Raw genomic sequence first — 18,994 nt, 5'->3', positions numbered from 1 at the left:
TATCACTTTTATGATGACAGTTGATTGATTATAAAATTTTCTGGTATATTTTGAAACTCTAAAAAATTATTATATCAACATAAACAGTTTACTATTTACTTCCATATTTATTAAGGTTTTATTGTTATTATCAAAATTGAAGTTCCAACTAAGTCAGACTCAATTGTCCCAACTAATTATTGGTTTGGTTCTGATACTATATTGTCTCCCAATTATAATTGAATGGAGACCGGGGACCGGTTCCACTCTGTCTCTGTACCAGATCCGACCAATTGACAGCTGTAGGCTTATACAATGCAGTGGGTTGTTGGGATTTTTTGACATCACCCGATCCGACCCGGAAATCCTATAGAGCGATCTCACGGGCATATCTCACCTTTTATCGGAACATCTCCGTTATTATTCATAAGAGATGTTCTTACTACACGGGGAGATGTGCCTGTGAAGTCGGTGTGAGGTGCGCTGAGTAAGGAACTGATCACATTTATTCATCACAGCTGCTCCGGGCCCGACGGCTAGTGTTCTCCGTCCCGCCGACCCCATTAAAGTTATATCCAAACTCAAATCTACAGCTCATCTGTTCTCTAAAGTGATGAGAAGCTCCCAGACATTCCCAAGCTCAGCTGAGCTCATCCTCTCAATCCCCATAAAGCAATCCGCGTGCGGGACGCGTTCAGGAAGAACCCACTGAAAAAAAGGGAGTTCCGGTATGCAGAAAGGAACCAGAATCGATCCAAACAACGTGTGCCCATGGAGCAGCCCATGTGATCGACAGGCAAGACAACCTCTCTGGCCCTCTCTCTCTCTCACCTGCTCTCTCTAGAACACCCGGGCACACTTTTCTTCTGTTGGGCCTTACTTTGGTTTGTTTGTGGTGCATCAGGGACCAGGATAGAAGCTTCTCTCCTTCCCTAACAGAGGAGGAATATGTCTTTATGGTGTGGAGCTGAGTGTGTCGTCTGCATAGGCGTCTCTCGCTGGGTATGGAAACGCTGCACCTACGTCGGCTCCGACGACAGCTCCACCTGGCCGCTGGCCACCCCGGAAGAATTCGAACCTGTCCCTCGTATGTGCCACAGCATCCTCGCCGTCTACGAGGAAGATCTCCGCAATCCCAAAGTCCTTCCCAGGGATAGATGCCGTATGAACCCGGACTGGGTCGTGAAGCGCGTCACATACGAGCAGACCCAGGGCCATGCTCCGCCTTACCTCATATACGTTGACCACAACTATTGTGAAATCATTCTCGCCATTAGAGGTCTGAATCTCGTCAAGGAGAGTGATTACAAGCTCTTGCTTGATAATAAATTGGGAATGCAGATGTTCGATGGCGGGTATGTTCACCATGGGTTGTTGAAATCGGCGATTTGGTTGTTGAATCAGGAATCTGAGACGTTAAAGAAGTTGTGGGTTGATAATGGGTCATCGTATAAGATGGTCTTCGCTGGGCATTCGCTGGGCTCCGGCGTCGCCGCGTTATTGACGGTGGTGGTGGTCAACCACCGGGACCGGCTCGGTGGGATCCCCAGGAGTAATTTGCGGTGTTTTGCGATTGCGCCGGCTAGGTGTATGTCGCTTAACTTGGCGGTCAAGTATGCCGATGTGATATACTCTATCATATTGCAGGTAAAAAGAGGCCTGTTCGGTCTAATCTTTCTGATTTGATTTTTTTTTTTTTTAACTTTTGCGTTTGCTGAATTGTCTGAATGTTTTCTGGGTGTCATTATTAATTTTTGTTGCTTCTGTGATTGGTCTGATTGTTTTTTTTTTTTCATAATTCTAACTTGGAGGTGCTGGATTTCTCTACCATGTTAATTTGATGAGTTTGGAAATTAATTTATCTGCTCATCCGGCTTTTTTGTTTTTTTTTTGATTGGAGATCAGCGGTCAGTTATCGGAGGTGAATTCCCATTTTGAATATCGTTACACTTTCTGTACACCACAGATTACAGGGGAAACCAGCTTTGATGGGGATTGGTCTATGCATTATAAGGCCTATTCTCGTAAGAAGAAGGCCAACAAACAGGTTCTGATTTGGCATGGAGAAGACTATTGGGACTTAGAATGATCTGGTCAAGGGTGTGTTCGTCATTTTGACCGGCCCAATGTGGATTTGTTCTATAGCATCTTGTTCCTATAGGTTAGTAGTGCTTGTCTTTATAGAAAGTTATTGTGTGATGTACAAGACAAAGAGTGGCACTTTTTGTAATTATGGTGAACAGTGTTCTAGGCCACAAGTCACTCTATAAATAGATGTATTCTCTTCCTTTTGATGCTAATGAATGAATGAAGATTTTTTAAGAGCTCTCTTGCTGTATGGAGTGATTTTTACAAACCCTAGAGTGATTCTATGACCCCTTGGAGTGATTCCTCTCTCTTCCTCTCTTTTTTCTCTTTCTCTACCCTTTCTACTCTCTCTTCCTCTCTTTTTTTGTCTTGTGTTAGTTTGTTCCAGTCCTACTGCATCAATTTTGGTAGTAGAGCATAAGGTTTCAAATGGCTCATTACCATGGTAGAAACATGAGAGGAAGATTAACTGAACAAGCTAAAGAAGAGCTGTTGCTTGCACTTATTAATCGAGTGGATACCCTAGAAGCTCAAGTTAAAGTGTTGATGTATGTTAGCGTAGGGGTATTTCTGTCTTTATACTTTGATTGATGTTGATGATTTGTGATGTTGTGTTGGAACATGTGCTCTTAACTTAAGCAAGGGCACATATGTCTTTTAAGTCATGTTTTAATAATAATATAAATACTTATTGGCCGACGGGGAAAAGTCAAGTTGACTCTGTTAGTTCGAATCATAATTCTCTCTTCTCTCTTTCTCTCTCCCTCTCTTTCTTTATCACCTTTTCTTCTTCTACATAACTGAACTCAGTCAGGCCGAACTCTAAGGCAGACCTGAATTATAACATGGTATCTGAGTAGGTTAAATCTGCCTAGATTTCTGCTTGCCTAGGGTTCATTCTTTGCACACCCTATCTAGGGTTTTCCTCTTTTTTTCTGTGTTCGATTGGAGATAAGGGAAAGGGCTGAAAAGGAGTGATCGCCTTCTCCCCTTGGGGGTCTCTATGCCTCCAATCAGGTCATATGTGGTCGGTTGCTGTGATTTCTAAGATCGCCCTCTCCTAGTAGAGGAAGAATAGAGGGCCGAACTATGTGGGCAGTGGCTGTTGTGTGTGGCGGTTGTTGTGTGTGGATTGCTCTCCTTCTCGTATGGGTGTTACTTCAATGATAAGGTAAGAGATTTCAGTGCATGATATTTGTTATGGATTAAATAGGAGGTGTATTTCAGACCATATGCTAGGGTTTCGGCCAGTAAGAGCTAAGGTTTATGCTAGTTTCATTGTGCTTTTTGAAAGAAGAGATATGATCATATAGTAGTGAGATTTCAGGTAGTTGTAGGAGTAGGGTTTGTGGTGTGAGCACACTTTTCAGCAAACAACAAGTGCTGAAATCAATGTGACAAGTGTGATCTTGGGTTTGTGGTGTAAAGAGCACACATTCCAACAACAATTGTACAGAATTGGTGATAACATAATGGGAGACAATAATGATTATAAACCTAGTGTGATGGTGCCTACAAACTACCTGAATGTTCAGGTGACCTCCATTAAGTTAAATGGAGAGAATTATGTGCCTTGGGCTAAATCCATTGAAGTCTTTCTGAAGGCAGAGAAGAAGGTAAAACACATCAGAGAGGAGAAACCCTCCTCTGACTCTCACGAGTATAAAGACTGGGAGCAAGAGGAAGCTCAGATCATCACATGGTTGTGGAACAGTATGGAACCCAGGATTAGTGTGAACTTCATGTTCCTTGATACTGCCAAAGATGTGTGGGACCATGCGAAGAAATTGTATTTGGGGCAAGACAATACAACGAGAGTTTATCAGCTTTATCAAGAGTATTTTAATCTGCAACAGGGCAATCAGAGTCTTGAGGAGTACTGTGCCAACATGAGGAACATACGTAATGAGTTGAATGTCTATCATCCTCTCACTTCTGATGTCAAGATTCAGCAACAACAGAGAGAGCAGCTTGATGTGACTAGATTTTTGGTGGGACTAAAGTCTGAATATGAACCAGTACAGGCTCAGATATTAGGGGGATCAGCTCTTCCGTCCCTAGAAGAGGTATTTGCTTGACTTCGGAGGATTTCTATTGGATCTACTGAGAACTCTAGTATCTCAGATAGATTTGCCTTTGCTGCATCGAGAGGCTGTGGTGGTAGAGGTGGAGTTTGGGGAGCTCAGTCTGGCCGTGGTGGTGGTAGTGGTTCTGCATATGGCTGAAGTGGCAATGGTGGGTCTACTCATAATCGTGGTGGTGGTCGTACTAGGAGCAGAGATTCAAGGGGAGCCCGTGGTAGATGATGTAGCTCAGGCCCGAGGAAGTGCACTCATTGTGGTATGGATGGACATACCATCAACTATTGTTATGATCTACATGGTCTTCCCTCAACCTGGGCCAATCATGCCGCGACCGGTGACTCAAGTTCCAGCTTTAGACAGGAGAATCATTCATCTGACCAGTTGCCTCCTACATCCACAGATGGTCCCATGAAGGAGATGGTGAGTGTTCCCCGTGATGAATATGAGAGGTTTATCCAATCACAGTAGAACACGACGACTTTTGCTCACTCAGGTATGGCTTGTCTGACATCTACACCCAATCCCTGGATCATTGACTCTGGAGCCTCCGTTCACATGATTGGAACTCCATGTGTGTTTTCCTTCTTATCTCATTGCTCAATATCACAATCTGTCACCCTTGCTAATGGTTTCACATCCTCAATTTGTGGTGTTGGTAATGTTGACCTAGATCTTGTATCACTCTCATCAGTTCTGTATGTTCCTAAATTGCCTTTTAACCTTATGTCTGTTAGTAAGCTGACCAAATCACTTAACTGCTCCATTATCTTTTATCCTTCTATGTGTGTCTTTCAGGATCTCAAGACGGGGATGAAGATTGGTGGAGGACATGAAGTAGGTGGACTGTATTATCTTGACGGTGGTGGTGGTAGAACTTCAACAACTCTCCAGTCATCTCTTTCTCTTCTCCAGTGGCACTGTCGATTTGGTCATCCGCCGCTAAAAGTCTTGAAGTTCTTGGTTCCGTCCTTGAGTCAGCTTTCTATTTTGGATTGTGAGTCGTGTCAGTTTGGGAAACACCATCGTGTTCCCTTTAGTTCTAGGGTTGATAACCGTGTGTCAAGTCCTTTTTCTTTAGTTCATTCAGATGTTTGGGGTTCTTATAAAGTGATGTCATATAATTGATACAGATATTTTGTCATTTTTGTGGATGATTTTTCAAGGATGACGTGGCTCTATTTAATGAAAGAAAGAAGTGCATTGTTTACAATTTTTCAAAAATTTTATGCCGAGATTCGTAACCAATTTGGTACCCATATCAAAGTTTTTCGTTCTGATAATAGCCGTGAATATTTATCTTCATCATTTCAGGAATACCTGGACCAACACGGCATTATACATTAGACCTCGTGTATCTACACCCCACAACAAAACGGGGTGGCTGATAGAAAGAGTTGCCATCTCCTTGAAACAACAAGATCCCTAATGCATCACATGCATGTTCCCAAACCTTTTTGGAGTGATGCAGTGCTTACCTCTTGTTTTCTGATTAATTGGATGCCCATGTTCATCATTGATGGTCATTCTCCGTTTCAGGTCTTGTTTCCCACTTTGTCTCCGTTCCTTCTTACACCGAGAGTTTTTGGGTGTGTCTATTTTGTCCATAATCTGGGTCCAGGGAACGACAAGTTTGATGCCCGTTCTTTCAAGTGCATCTTCTTTGGCTATTCTCGGACCCAGAAAGGGTATAGGTGTTACCATCCTGGTTCTCGACGGTCCTTTGTGTGTGCTGATGTCAGTTTCTTTGAGTCTACTCCGTTCTTTTTGGAGTCTGGTGATGCTTCTTCCTCCTCATCACCTCCTCTTCCACTTCCCGTTGTTAATCCTCCTCCCTTTGTTCTAGTCGTGACCAAATCCTTGCCTCCGGTGCCACCACCTGTTGAACGCCCACCTATCCGTCATGTGTATACACATCGCCCACGTGCATCAGCTACTACTCCTCCGGTACATCTCCATCGACGGATCCGACACCAAACCCGCACTTAGCATCTGAGATTGATCTACCCATTGCTTTGCGGAAAGGTAAACGTACTTGCACTCTTTATCCCATTTTTAATTATGTTTCTCTTACTCACCTTTCCGCTTCCCCTCGCCAGTTTGTTACCTTGTTATCATCAATTATTGTTCCTAAAGATGTCCAGGAAGCCCTTGCCTCTCCAGGGTGGTGCCGTGCCATGGAAGAAGAACTCTCAGCTCTTCATCATAATCATACTTGGGACCTCACTGCTATTCCTCTTGGGAAGCAAGCTGTTGGTTGTAAATGGGTTTATACGGTTAAGTATCTGCCTGATGGTAGTGTTGAACACCTGAAAGCATGATTAGTTGCAAAATGGTACTCCCAAACCTATGGCATTGACTACACAGAGACCTTCTCACCGGTTGCTAAGATAGGGTCCGTTCGTGTTGTGATCTCTCTTGCAGCCATGTATGAGTGGCCACTATATCAGTTTGATATCAAGAATGCCTTTTTGCATGGTGACTTACTCGAGGAGGTCTACATGGAGCAATCTTCAGGGTTTGTTGCTCAGGGGGAGGATGGTAAGGTGTGCAAACTAAGGAAGGCTATATATGGGCTTAAACAGTCTCCTCGAGCATGGTTTGGTAGGTTCAGTGAGGTGGTAAAGAAGTTTGGTATGAAACAGTGCAAAATTGACCATTCTGTATTTAGTCATGACTCTCCGGGAGGAAAAATACTGTTGGTGGTGTATGTAGATGATATTGTTATTACTGGGAATGATAACATTGGTATTGACAGGTTGAAGACTTATTTGCAGGATCACTTTCAGACAAAGGATCTGGGTGAACTGAAATACTTCTTGGGGATAGAGGTAGTGAGATCCAAGTATGGGATTAACCTGTGCCAAAGGAGATATGTGCTTGATTTGTTGGAAGAAACAGGCTTGTTGGGTGCCAAATCAGCTGAAACACCCATGGACACAAATACCAAGCTAAGCAGTGATATGGGGGAAGTGTTTGAAGACCCTGACAGATACCGATGACTTGTGGGCAAACTAAACTACCTAACCATTACCAGACCAGACATCTCATTTGCAGTTAGTGTGGTAAGCCAGTTTATGCAAAAACCTCTGATTTCTCATTGGAATGCGGTTCTGAGAATTGTGAAGTATCTAAAAGGGGCTTCGGGTCGCAGTTTGATATACAAGAGTGGGGGAAAACTTGAAATAGAAGGGTATTCTGATGCTGATTGGGCCGGTTCTATGGGCTGGAGCAGACGGTTGTGGCAAGAAGCAGAATATAGGGCTATGGCGCACACCGCTTGTGAATTAGTGTGGCTAAGGAACCTTCTACAGGAAGTAGGGTACAACATTAACACTCCAATGAAGCTCTATTGTGATAACCAGGCTGCAGTTCATATCTCCTCTAATCCAGTGTTTCATGAAAGAACCAAGCACATTGAGATTGATTGTCACTTTGTGAGGGAGAAGGTGCTGAATGGAGAGCTAGACAGTACACATGTTAATACAGGAAATCGGTGGGCTGACTTATTTACAAAAGGCTTGAGTCGGGGAAGAGTGGACTACATATGTAACTAGCTGGGAATATATGATATATACTCACCAGCTTGAGGGGGAGTGTTAGCGTAGGGGTATTTCTGTCTTTATACCTTGATTGATGTTGATGATCTGTAATGTTGTGTTGGAACATGTGCTCTTAACTTAAGTAAGGCACATATGTCTTTTCAGTCATGTTTTAATAATAATATAAATACTTACTGGCCGACTGGGAGAAGTCAAATTGACTCTGTCAGTTCGAACCAGAATTCTCTCTTCTTTCTTTCTCTCTCCCTCTCTTTCTTTATCACCTTTTCTTCTTCTACATAACTGAACTCAGTCATGCCGAACTCTAAGGCAGACCTGAATTATAACAATGGAAAAACAAGAAAAAAACAGCACTAGTGTTCCACATGGAGGAGCTGAAGCAGAGGGTTCTAACACTAATAACCCTACTGGTCCACATGTGAACCACCTACTAAGGAATGCCATCAAGCCCCTAAGGTCTTGAACTCTACAAACTCAAGGTACTTTAAATGATTTATATGATAAGTTGGTGGAGCATTCCAAGACTAGTATAGATGACTACGGGATGATATTACTAGTAAAGTGAAGATAGAAGTTCCTAGTTTTAGAGGTGACATCAATCCATGAGTTTTCTCCAATTGGTTGGCAGAACTAGAGGAATACTTTGAATGGTTCGATATGTCAAATGAAAGACGAGTTAGATTTGCTAAACTTAAACTTGTAGACCATGCAAAAGTATGGTGGAGGAGTGTGGAGAATAGATTACTGAATATGGGTAAGCGTCCTATCACCTGTTGGGAAGATATGAAGCATTACTTGGAGGAGAAATATTTGCCTAATGACTTCCAAGATTCTCCTCATGATGAGATGATGACATTGAGGCAAGGCAGCTTATCTGTGTCTGAGTACATGTAGAAGTTTGATGAACTTACTATTAGATATCAGTCTACAGAAAGTGAGAAGCAAAAATTAGCCCAATCTCGGAATGGTTTAAGGGCTGATATTCGAAGGGAAATGATGATTGCACGAGTTTATGATGTAGATGATGCTTTTCAGATGGTTCTTAAAATAGAGAAGAGCTTGAAGCAAGTGAATAGTAGGAGGTTTGGTATTCAAGCTGGGGAGGCAGCAGCACGTAAAAGTTTAGGTGAGGGTAGAGTCACTAGACCTACATCTCATAATGTGGTTTCAGTAAGGTCTAATGGTTCCAAGTATCAGGGAGCTGATAACAAGGGGAAGAACATCATGATTGATGCTTGTTAGTGAAGGGTTATTTCGGTCTTTGTACCTGTTGGGATTGCTGAGTTGTTCTATTATGTTAGTTCGAGTGCCTCTTACTTAAATAAGGGCACTGATGTCTTTCCCTATCACATTAATAATATAATAACAGGTATGGCCGAAAGTAGGGTTGAATTTTTCCCTAATTTGAACCAGACCTTTTCTCTCTTTCTTCCTCTTTCTTCCTTCTTCTTGCTTGCTTGCTTTACTTGACTACTAACGGACAAACAGACTTCTAGGGCAGGCCGAACTTCAACAATGCTAATAAAAGGGGAACAACAGAAAATACTTTTAAGTGTGGTGGAAAGGGCTACTATGCATTTCAATGCCCTAATAAAAATCTACACATAGGGTGTGAGAAGGAAGGACAAGTGGAAGATGATGAAGCGGCCTTGGTGAAGAGTACATTGGGTTTGAACATGAAGAAGAAGATGACAACAATCTTGTTGGAGTTGTTAGACACGTTTTAGCATCCTCTAAAGAAAAAAAGAAAGAAGTTTGGCTTTGTACAACGATCTTCCTCACCTTTGTCAAGAGCGGAGACAAGCTTTGCAAGCTAATAATTGATGGTGGTAGTAGCATGAATGTGGTTTTTGCAGCAACTATTGAAAGGCTCAATCTAGTTGCACAACCTCTTCATCAACCATACAAGATTGCTTGGTTAAACAAGATGACACTTCAGATAGAACAAATAGCTCTTGTTTCTATTTCCTATGGGTCTTATGTTGATGATATTTGGTGTGATGTTGTTTCTATGAATGCTACACATATTCTATTAGGTCGACCATGGCTTTACGATAGGGATGTATATCATTGTGGGAAAGTGAATACATATTACTTTCTATTTAATGGGAAGAGAATTGTTATGAAATCTATGTCACCTGATGAGATCAAGAAGCGAACTAAGACCCCTCAAAAGACAGCTCCAGCCCAAAAACAAGTAGTTGAACAAAAGAAGCAACCTCTCTTGCTGTCCAAGAAGCAATTTGAGGAGGAAAGCAAAGAATCGGGCCTTGTTTATGCCCTAATAGTGAAAGAAGTAAATAAACCAACACGTGCTCCTATTTCAAAGGTGCCAAAAGAGGTTGAATTGTTGGCTGATTTTTCAGATTTGATCCCAGAAGAGTTACCTGATGAATTACCGCCTCTATGTGATGTCCAACATGTAATAGACTTGATTCCCGGGTCTCAACTACCTAATTTGCCTACACATCGGATGAATCCCATAGAACATGCTGAGTTGAAGAGGCAAGTGGATGATCTATTGAAGAAGGGCTTCATTAGAGAGAGTCTCAACCCATGTGCTGTACCGACCCTACTCACTCCTAAGAAGGATGGCTCATGGAGGATGTAAGTTGATAGCAGAGTGATCAACAAGATTACAATCAAGTACCGGTTCCCTATTCCACGCTTAGATGACATGCTGGATATGATGAGCGAAGCTACAATTTTCTCTAAGATTGATCTTAGAAGCGGATATCACCAAATTAGGATTCGACTTGGAGATGAATGGAAAACCGCTTTTAAGACAAAGGATGATCTCTATGAGTGGATGGTTATGCCTTTTGGCTTAACTAATGCTCCTAGCACTTTCATGAGAGTTATGACTTAGGTACTTCATCCTTTTATTGGTCGTTTCTTGGTTGTTTATTTTGATGACATTCTAATATACAGTCATACTCCTGATGATCATTTTGACCATTTACGTCAAGTGATGAGAGTTTTACGCCAGGAAAAGCTCTACATGAATTTACATAAGTGCTCTTTCATGACACCTACTGTTATCTTTTTAGGATTTGTTATATCCTTTGAAGGTGTCAAGGTTGATCCTGACAAGGTGAAAGCTATATTTGATTGGCCCACTCCCACTAACATCCATGAAGTGAGAAGCTTTCATGGATTGGCTACTTTTTATAGGTGTTTCATAAGGAATTTCAGTATTATTGTGCACCAATTACAGAAGCTATAAAAAAGGGGGAATTTGTTTGGTCTAAGGCTGCAACTAAAGCCTTTGAGACTATCAAGCAAAGGATGACTGTGACCCCTAGTGTTACATTTGTCAAACTTTTCAAAAATCTATGAGGTGTTTTGCGATGCTTCCCAAGTTGGAATAAGTGGTGTGCTTATGCAAAGGACATTCTATAGCTTTTCACAGTGAAAAGCTTAATGAAGCTAGACAAAAGTACTCTACATATGACAAAGTATTCTATGTTGTTGTGCAATGTCTTCGACATTGGTGTCATTATTTAATTTCTCAAGAGTTTGTTTTGTATTCAAATCATGAGGCACTCAAATATCTCAAATCTCAGAAGCATCTTAGTAGTCGACATCAGAAATCAGTTGAATTTTTAGCAGAATATAACTTTGTCATCAAGCATACAGCTGGTGCCGAGAACTGAGTAGCCGATGCATTGAGCCGAGTGGTGTACATACTTCATTCTATGTCTATACAGGTTGTGGGGTTCAATCATTTGAAGAAAGATTATGATGGTTGCAAGGATTTCAGCATCATTTATAGTTCTTTACAAGCTGGACAACAATCTGTATATCCTGGCTTTTCTATCCATGATGGTTATTTGTTCAAGGGAACTTGCTTGTGTGTTCCTAACACTTCACTACGTGATTATGTTATATGGGAGTTACATGCGGGTGGAATTGTTGGGCATTTTGGTAAGGACAAGACCATTGCTATGGTAGAAGATCGCTTTTATTGGCCTAGCCTTAAGGTTGATGTTGATCGTGTGATCAAACAATGCAGAATTTGTCAATTGGCAAAAGGGAGAAAGAAAAATACAGGGTTGCACACCCCTTTACCAATTCCACACGAGCCTTGGCAAGATCTCTTATGGATTTTGTCCTAGGTTTGCCCAAGACAGTAAGGGGTCATGATTCAATTTATGTTGTGGTGGACAGGTTCTCAAAAATGGTTCACTTTATTCCTTGCAGTAAGACATCAGATGCCTCACATGTGGCAAGTCTATCTTTAGGGATATTGTTCATTTACATGGTGTTCCTATTACTATTGTTTCTGATCGTGATGCTAAGTTTGTGAGTTACTTTTGGAAGGCACTCTGGAAACTCCTCAATACAAAGTTGAAGTTCTCATCTTCTTCCCATCCTCAGACCGATGGCCAAACTGAGGTAGTTAATTGGAGCCTCGGTGATTTGCTATGTCGCTTAGTTGGTGACCATACTTCCAGGTGGGATCTCATCCTACCTATGGCTGAATTTGCTTAAAACAGTTCAGTTAACAGGTGTGAAGAAGTCCCTTTGAGATAGTTACTAGAATTCAGACTAAGAGACCTATTTATTTAGTGTCTTTGCCACAAGAAGATAGGACTAGCATAGAGGCTGAAGGCTTTGTTTGCCACATGAGAGAAATCCATGATGAAGTTAGGCACAAGATTGCTCTTAGCAATGATGCATACAAAGCCAAAGCTGATTTACATAGGTGCCTAGCTGATTTTCAGGAGGGTGAATGATTATGGTGTGTATACATCCTGAATGCTTTCCTAATAGCTTTTATAAGAAGCTTCACTCCAAGAGTGCAGGTCCATATAAGATCACTAAGAAAATCAGTTCTATTGCTTATGTCCTAGAGCTGCCAAGTGAAATGGGAATTAGCCCAATCTTCAATGTTGAAGACCTAAGTGCATATCATGGCCATAGTGATTGTCCCATAGTCCCATTGCCTAAGCTACCTTTGGTTCCACCTACTAATGTGCCTGAAGACATCCTTGATGAGAAGTTGATTTCTACAGCAAGTGGGGGTTATCAAAAGTTTCTTGTAAAGTGGAAGAATCTACCTCTTTCAGAATGTTCATGGATTACAACTGAAGATTTGTATCATCTTAAGTTGGGGAGAGATGATGGGGATCGGTCTATGCATTATAAGGCCTATTCTCGTAAGAAGGCCAACATACAGGTTCTGATTTGGCATGGAGAAGATTCTTGGGACTTAGACTGATCTGGTCATGGGTAGTTTCGTCATTTTGACCAGCCTAATGTGGACTTGGTCTATAGCATATTGTTCCTATAGCTTAGTAGTGCTTGTCTTTCAATTTTTAGTTTATTTGCATTAGTAGATAGAAAGTTATTGTGTTTCTTGGTGCACAAGACAAAGAGTGACACTTTTTGTAATTATGGTGAACAGTGTTCCGGGCCACACAAGCCACTCTATAAATAGATGTATTCTCTTCCTTTTGAGGCTAATGAATGAATGAAGATTTCTTAAGAGCTATCTTGCTGTATGGAGGATTCCTACAAACCCTAGAGTGATTCTAGGACCCCTTGGAGTGATTCCTTGGGATTTCTCTCTTTTTTCTCTTTTTCTACCCTTTCTACTCTCTCTTCCTCTCTCTTTCTGTCTTGTGTTAATTTGTTCCAGCCCTACTGCATCAAAAGCTTATCAGGCCAAAGTTCAAAGACGTAAACTGGGAAACGCAAAGTTTTTCGAGTGGGTTGTTAAAATCTTCATTTCCATTGAATTTTTAGAACGCGTTACAAACTCCTTGCTAGAGGCCACGCTTGGTTTAATGGAAAAATCTTGGGCTGACAGCCTGACAAGCTTAGATTGAAGTCTGAGAGTATCCACATTGTACAATTAAAAAAATGCAGAATTTAGGCCCATATCCAGTCCACTCCTCCCTATACCCAAGAATAGTTGGTACCAACATTGGGTAATGGTTAGGGCTGTCAATGGACTCGGAAAATCTGATATCTGGTTCAACATCCGATCGATTACTTGGCTTTGGATGTTAAAACCTGCATCCTTTTAGTAATTGAATCAATGTGGATTGGACTCCATCCGATCTAATAAAAATTTGTGTCCAATTATATGTAATATAGTAATGCATATATATAGATATTATATATGATATTCTATATTTATAGACATTTTTTATATACGTATCAGTAAAAAGATAAATTTTTTATTTTTCTTTATTTTAATGACAATAGAGTGGCTTCAGATTAAATCTAGATCTGGTTGAGTCTGATATTTCAGACTATATTATCAGGTTCTGATTTAGAAATTCAATAATTGGATCATATTCGGATGTAGCTGAATCCAATACAAACTTCTTGCTTACCATAATGAGGTTTAGAGGAATTAGGGGAATACAATCAACAGAGTTGCTCAATCTCATTTAAAACTATCATTTCCTCAGTCTAGCTAGATATTCTTAGGGGAGGGTAATGAAATTATAGCTACCTTTTTTTTTTGATAAATAAAAAGAAATGTAATACTCACATAGGAAATTATACCTACCTTTTATGTGTGATCAATTGCCTCCATGGTTGAAGTTGATTATAATATGGGTGTCTGGCACATTTATTTCTAACATGTTCTTTTAATATGATTAAAAAAATGTTTCTTGGTAAACTTATGGTGCAATTATTTATATGAAACATGTAGATTGAAGATGGAATAGACTCATTTTTCTATTTGTTTTTATAGTTACATTTGATCTTTACTATTTAAGATATGATTGACTAATCACTTTTTGATTCAGTTCAACATTCTCATAGTTTGTGATATGTTTGTTACTGGTGGGTTTTTAATTTTAAATTAACAACAATGTCAATAAAAAGCATATACAGGGCGGAGCCAGGGGGTGGCAGAGGGGAGCCATGCTAGCTTTTGGCCCCCCTCAATAAAAAACTCCTAGCTCCGCCTGCATATATGAAGCATAAGTCTTGGGAACTTAAAGAAATCATAAAGATGCATCAACAATTTGCTTTTAGCATCAATAATAATGACATTGTCATATTTCAATTATCAAAAAAAAAAAAATGACATTGTCATATAACTAAACATTCCATTCTCTGTGGAATCTATACCTTCATTGAGAATCACTTCCTTGGATCTAAGTATCTCAGCTAAGCAAGTTCCTTGTTCTTGTAGTTTTGTTTGAAATTTCTCCAAATTATAGATTCCATCAAAGTTATTACTAGAGATAATAATATCATAAACATAGCTAATAAATATAATTGCTATTTATTCTGAACATCTGCCAAACACAAAGTGATCAAACAAACTTTCCCTTGCTCTGTTAGTCATAGCCAAAGTTAGTTTTGACATCAATTAAAGAGATGTATGTCTGAAGAGATGTATCAATTAACACATGCATAGAAAGTTTTAAGAAATACATGCAAATATGTAAGGAATACTTATTTTGAAACTCAAGAAATGTCAAGAAATTGATTATAGAGGGAGATTCTGTGATCGTAGTGGACTGGCTAAAAGAAGACACTTCTAAGATGTGGAGCTACAGTAATGAAAAGAGAAAGTTCAAATGGATGATCAAGAATATGGAAGTTCAGTGTACTTGGGTAAAGAGAAATGCAAACTCCTTTGCTTATGGATTAGCTAGGCAAGGGGTTAATAGGGTTTCTGGGTTATGGGCTCAGTTGTAATTGTTGTTTTTATCAGTTTGGGTGCATTCCCAACTTCTGGGGAGTTAAGATACCTTAGCTCCTCTTCTTTGTAAGTTTACTACTCTTTAATGAAATCTGTTGTTATTGATTAAAAAAAAAGGAGAAAATAAATAAATAAGCAATTGGTTTGCTACAAATGAATAACTAAAAATGCATTACTCATGAATTGTAGACTACGGCTGTCAATTGTTACTCATCAAAGAGGGGAAAAAAAGAGATACCAATGTATTGGGTTCTGGTCAAAATTTTGTCCAAACAGGATGAATTTCAGTCCTGCTGTAGATCCATGCAATTGAATTGAATCACCATATTAGAATCCTTATGATCATATCACATTCACATGTGACCTGATCTGATCTAATAAAGACTAAAGAGTAGATCTACTTACATATACAGAGGTATTTACATGTATAATATGTATTTTTAATCCAGAAATGCCCCTCCTCTGTTATATCATTAGTTCATTACTCGTGAACTCATTAACATAATGGGTATATTAGCTTAAAAAGATGTAATGTGGTAAATCAGGGCTTATTACATAGGGTAAATTACAAATACCCCCTGAACCTTTACTTGGGGATTGTGATAGCCCCCTGAACTTTGTTTTGTGACAAAGACCCCCTGTACTTCTGGATTCAGCACCTTGCCCACTGCTATTACCATTTCCATCAGTTAATTACATGGAATATTCCCATGTGACTGTCATGTACATGTTTATACATCTGTAAAACCCCAACCTACCCTTGTGTTATTTTTAAGATCGTTTTGTCCTTTTTAACTTAATTTTTCTAAAGCACCAACTCCACGCTTTTCTCAACAAAGGCTGGTAGTGACTCACACCCTCTACGGAAGTGCTAGTGAATGAGTGGTGAATTGTCAAAATTTTCTTTACAATGGGTATTTTTTGTAATTTTTGTCATTATTGGTGTTAGGTCATAGAATCTCAAAGGGTAATTTGGTAATTTCATTTTAGTTTGGAGGTAAGTAAAGTAATTCATCAAGAACCAAAAAAGTCCTGATCCAAATCCTGTTACTTGGAAAGGGAGAGGTATCCTCTCTTGACAATCTGTTAAAAAAGGATTTCACAAAGAAGGTACCCGATTTCTCAAAGAGCCATATCCTTTATGCAGAAACATATTTAGCCATAAACCCTATTATATAATGTCATATTGAAGTCTTTTATTCTGAAACCTAATTTAGCTGCAAATATCCAACTATCCACCCATTTATCCCTAATCTCAACTTTCCATCTCTTGCTTCCGATACCAAAACCCTAGTTAATCTCTTTCTTGATTCTTATCTGGACCATATACAAACTCAGAAATATTTCTGGACTCTAATCTTGATTGAACATAAAAGTCAAGCAAAATCCATTAAGTCTTCTAGTGGGACAAGGAAGGTGAAGTATAAGAAGGGGAAGAAAGGAGGAAGAGTTTCATTTTTCATTGTTACCTGTTGGAGTTCATGTTCCCATTAGCATCTTTAGATTTATTTTTTGTCTTTTCGTTCAGCATAAACTTCTCTTTTGTCTCAGTCAGAATATTTGCCAACTCAATATGAACAAAGCAAAGCATAGTGAAAGACCCAAGGAGAAACTGAAAATAGAAGAGTTGAAGGGAAGAGAGCGTAGTAGGACTTGGGTGGAAGTAATAAGAAATGATTTAAGTGCTCATAATTTAACAATGGATATGGCACTGAATAGAACAGAATGGCGAAACAGGATTCATGTAGCCTACCACCCCATATGGTTGGGACAAGGTTTAGATGATGATGATGATGAGTGGAATAAAGGCAGATTTACCATACAACATAATTGATTGTGTTCTGTCCATCATTGGCTACTCCTCCCAAGATCCAAGATTGCTGGGACCAACATTGGGCAATGGCCTTTTTTTATTGGATTTACAAATATATATATACACACTGATGAGGGCAGAGTTGCATTGAAGGTACATTTTCCTTTTCTCTCACTGCATTGGAAAGACCTAGATAAAAGCCAAACATGAGCATTGTTTATCAATGGAATACCACTAGTAAGAATGTGACAAAAAATATTGTATTTTTCAGATTTATGATTACAATGTTCCTCAGATTGATACTAGGCTAAATCTAACCATAAAAGGGTTTACCATAAAAAGTAATATGAAGGGAAATAGCATTCAGTCAACTATCTCAGACATTCCTTCTAGGGCAGCACTATAGTATTTCACCTGCTAAGGCTATTGTTCCCCTTCAGCAATGTGAAAATCTTCTAAAACAACCATCGGAGTACATCTCCTGAATAGCTAAAATCATCTTAATGTATTTTTAAGTGAAAAATACATTGTTGCTGATACAAGGCTTCATTTCTTGAGGTTTTTTCTTGATTTGATTCTTAGTTTTTTTTTTTTTTATCAATAGATTTGATTCTTAGTTTGTATAGAATATTCTGTAAATGTATATTCTATTTCTATGTGCCATCCATTACTGTTGAAGAATAATATGCTTATGACTACTTATTCAGCTTATAATTGGTAGTTGCAGTCTTTATTTTACCATTCATTTTTTTTTAAGTTAACATTTGATATAAAACTAACCATTATACATCAACATGATGTCAATCCAGGATGACTTTTTACCAAGAACACCAACTCCATTAGAAGACATTTTTAAATCAATCTTCTGGTTAGTGATCTTGTTTCTGACACTAGCTATCAATGATTTGATTAGTTTGTTTACCTTACCTACCTCCATCATTCCTTGTGGTAGTGGAAATCCTTGTCATTTCATCGTTTAAAGGAGTAAAGTATTATTATCTCTTAAACCAGGTCTTAATGCTTTGGACAGCTTGCCTTGCTTATTATTTTTTGTTTGCATGAGAGATACCTTCATACCAGAAGGTAGGAAGCTAAGAGATCCAAGAAGACTTTATGCTCCTGGGAGGATGTATCATATAGTAGAAAGAAAATTTTGCAGGTACTATAACTTCTAGGCTTTTGAGTTAATTCTATATGTAGTTACCTGTATGCTCGGGAAATGTCCTTGCCTGGAACCCAGCACTAGATCCTATAATTCTTGAAGCTAAAGATGCAAGTTCATAAATAATTTACTTTAAGATGATCAAGATGCACCTATCATTTCACATTCTATTATTTGTTTTTATTTTGACATGTAAGTGTCATAAGAAACCCCCATAATGCTTATAGGACCATCATGGCAACAACATCACCACAAAAATACAAATAAAGCATAAAAATAAAAAGAACATTATCATAAAGTAATTAGAAAATTCCTAATGCTCCTCTTGGGTAGAATGTGTAGTGGTCTTATCATATGACTAACAACAAGGCCAAACGTGCTTTTCATACCAATGCTTCAAACCTACCACTTAGTGGGTCAGTGGGTTTAACCTAGATATATGTTGTAAAGTTGTGGTGATTGTGAACTCTCTATAAAATCTACAGATTAGATTTTCAGGTGATTTCTGGTCATCTTTCTTGTATTTTCCTTTTAATAATGTAAGAATAGTTTAGTCGAACTAGTTTCAGAGATAGAGAAGAGAGAAAGAGAGAGAAGGAGAAGAAGAAGAAGAAGAAGAAGAAGAAGAAG

At 39.3% G+C, this 18,994-nt stretch overlaps 1 protein-coding gene across 1 annotated transcript in view; it reads left to right on the top strand.

Annotated features, from left to right (window-relative positions):
• The first annotated feature begins 405 nt into the window (after positions 1 to 405).
• Positions 406 to 18,994, top strand: part of LOC148855165 (uncharacterized) — a 42,881-nt gene continuing 24,292 nt past the window's right edge. The window contains exons 1-4 of the mRNA XM_088982718.1: positions 406 to 775; positions 884 to 1,626; positions 18,012 to 18,070; positions 18,233 to 18,361. Of these exons, the coding sequence (XP_088838844.1) occupies positions 928 to 1,626; positions 18,012 to 18,070; positions 18,233 to 18,361 (887 nt within the window). The 5' untranslated portion in view covers positions 406 to 775; positions 884 to 927. The remainder of the gene's footprint in view (positions 776 to 883; positions 1,627 to 18,011; positions 18,071 to 18,232; positions 18,362 to 18,994) is intronic.

The sequence above is a fragment of the Nelumbo lutea genome, chromosome 4, assembly GCF_056320005.1.
Source record: "Nelumbo lutea isolate HS-2025 chromosome 4, American lotus-T2T, whole genome shotgun sequence".
Classification (NCBI taxonomy): Eukaryota; Viridiplantae; Streptophyta; class Magnoliopsida; order Proteales; family Nelumbonaceae; genus Nelumbo; species Nelumbo lutea.
The sequence above is the reverse complement of the archived record's forward strand: the minus strand, read 5'-3'. Positions and strand labels throughout refer to the sequence as shown.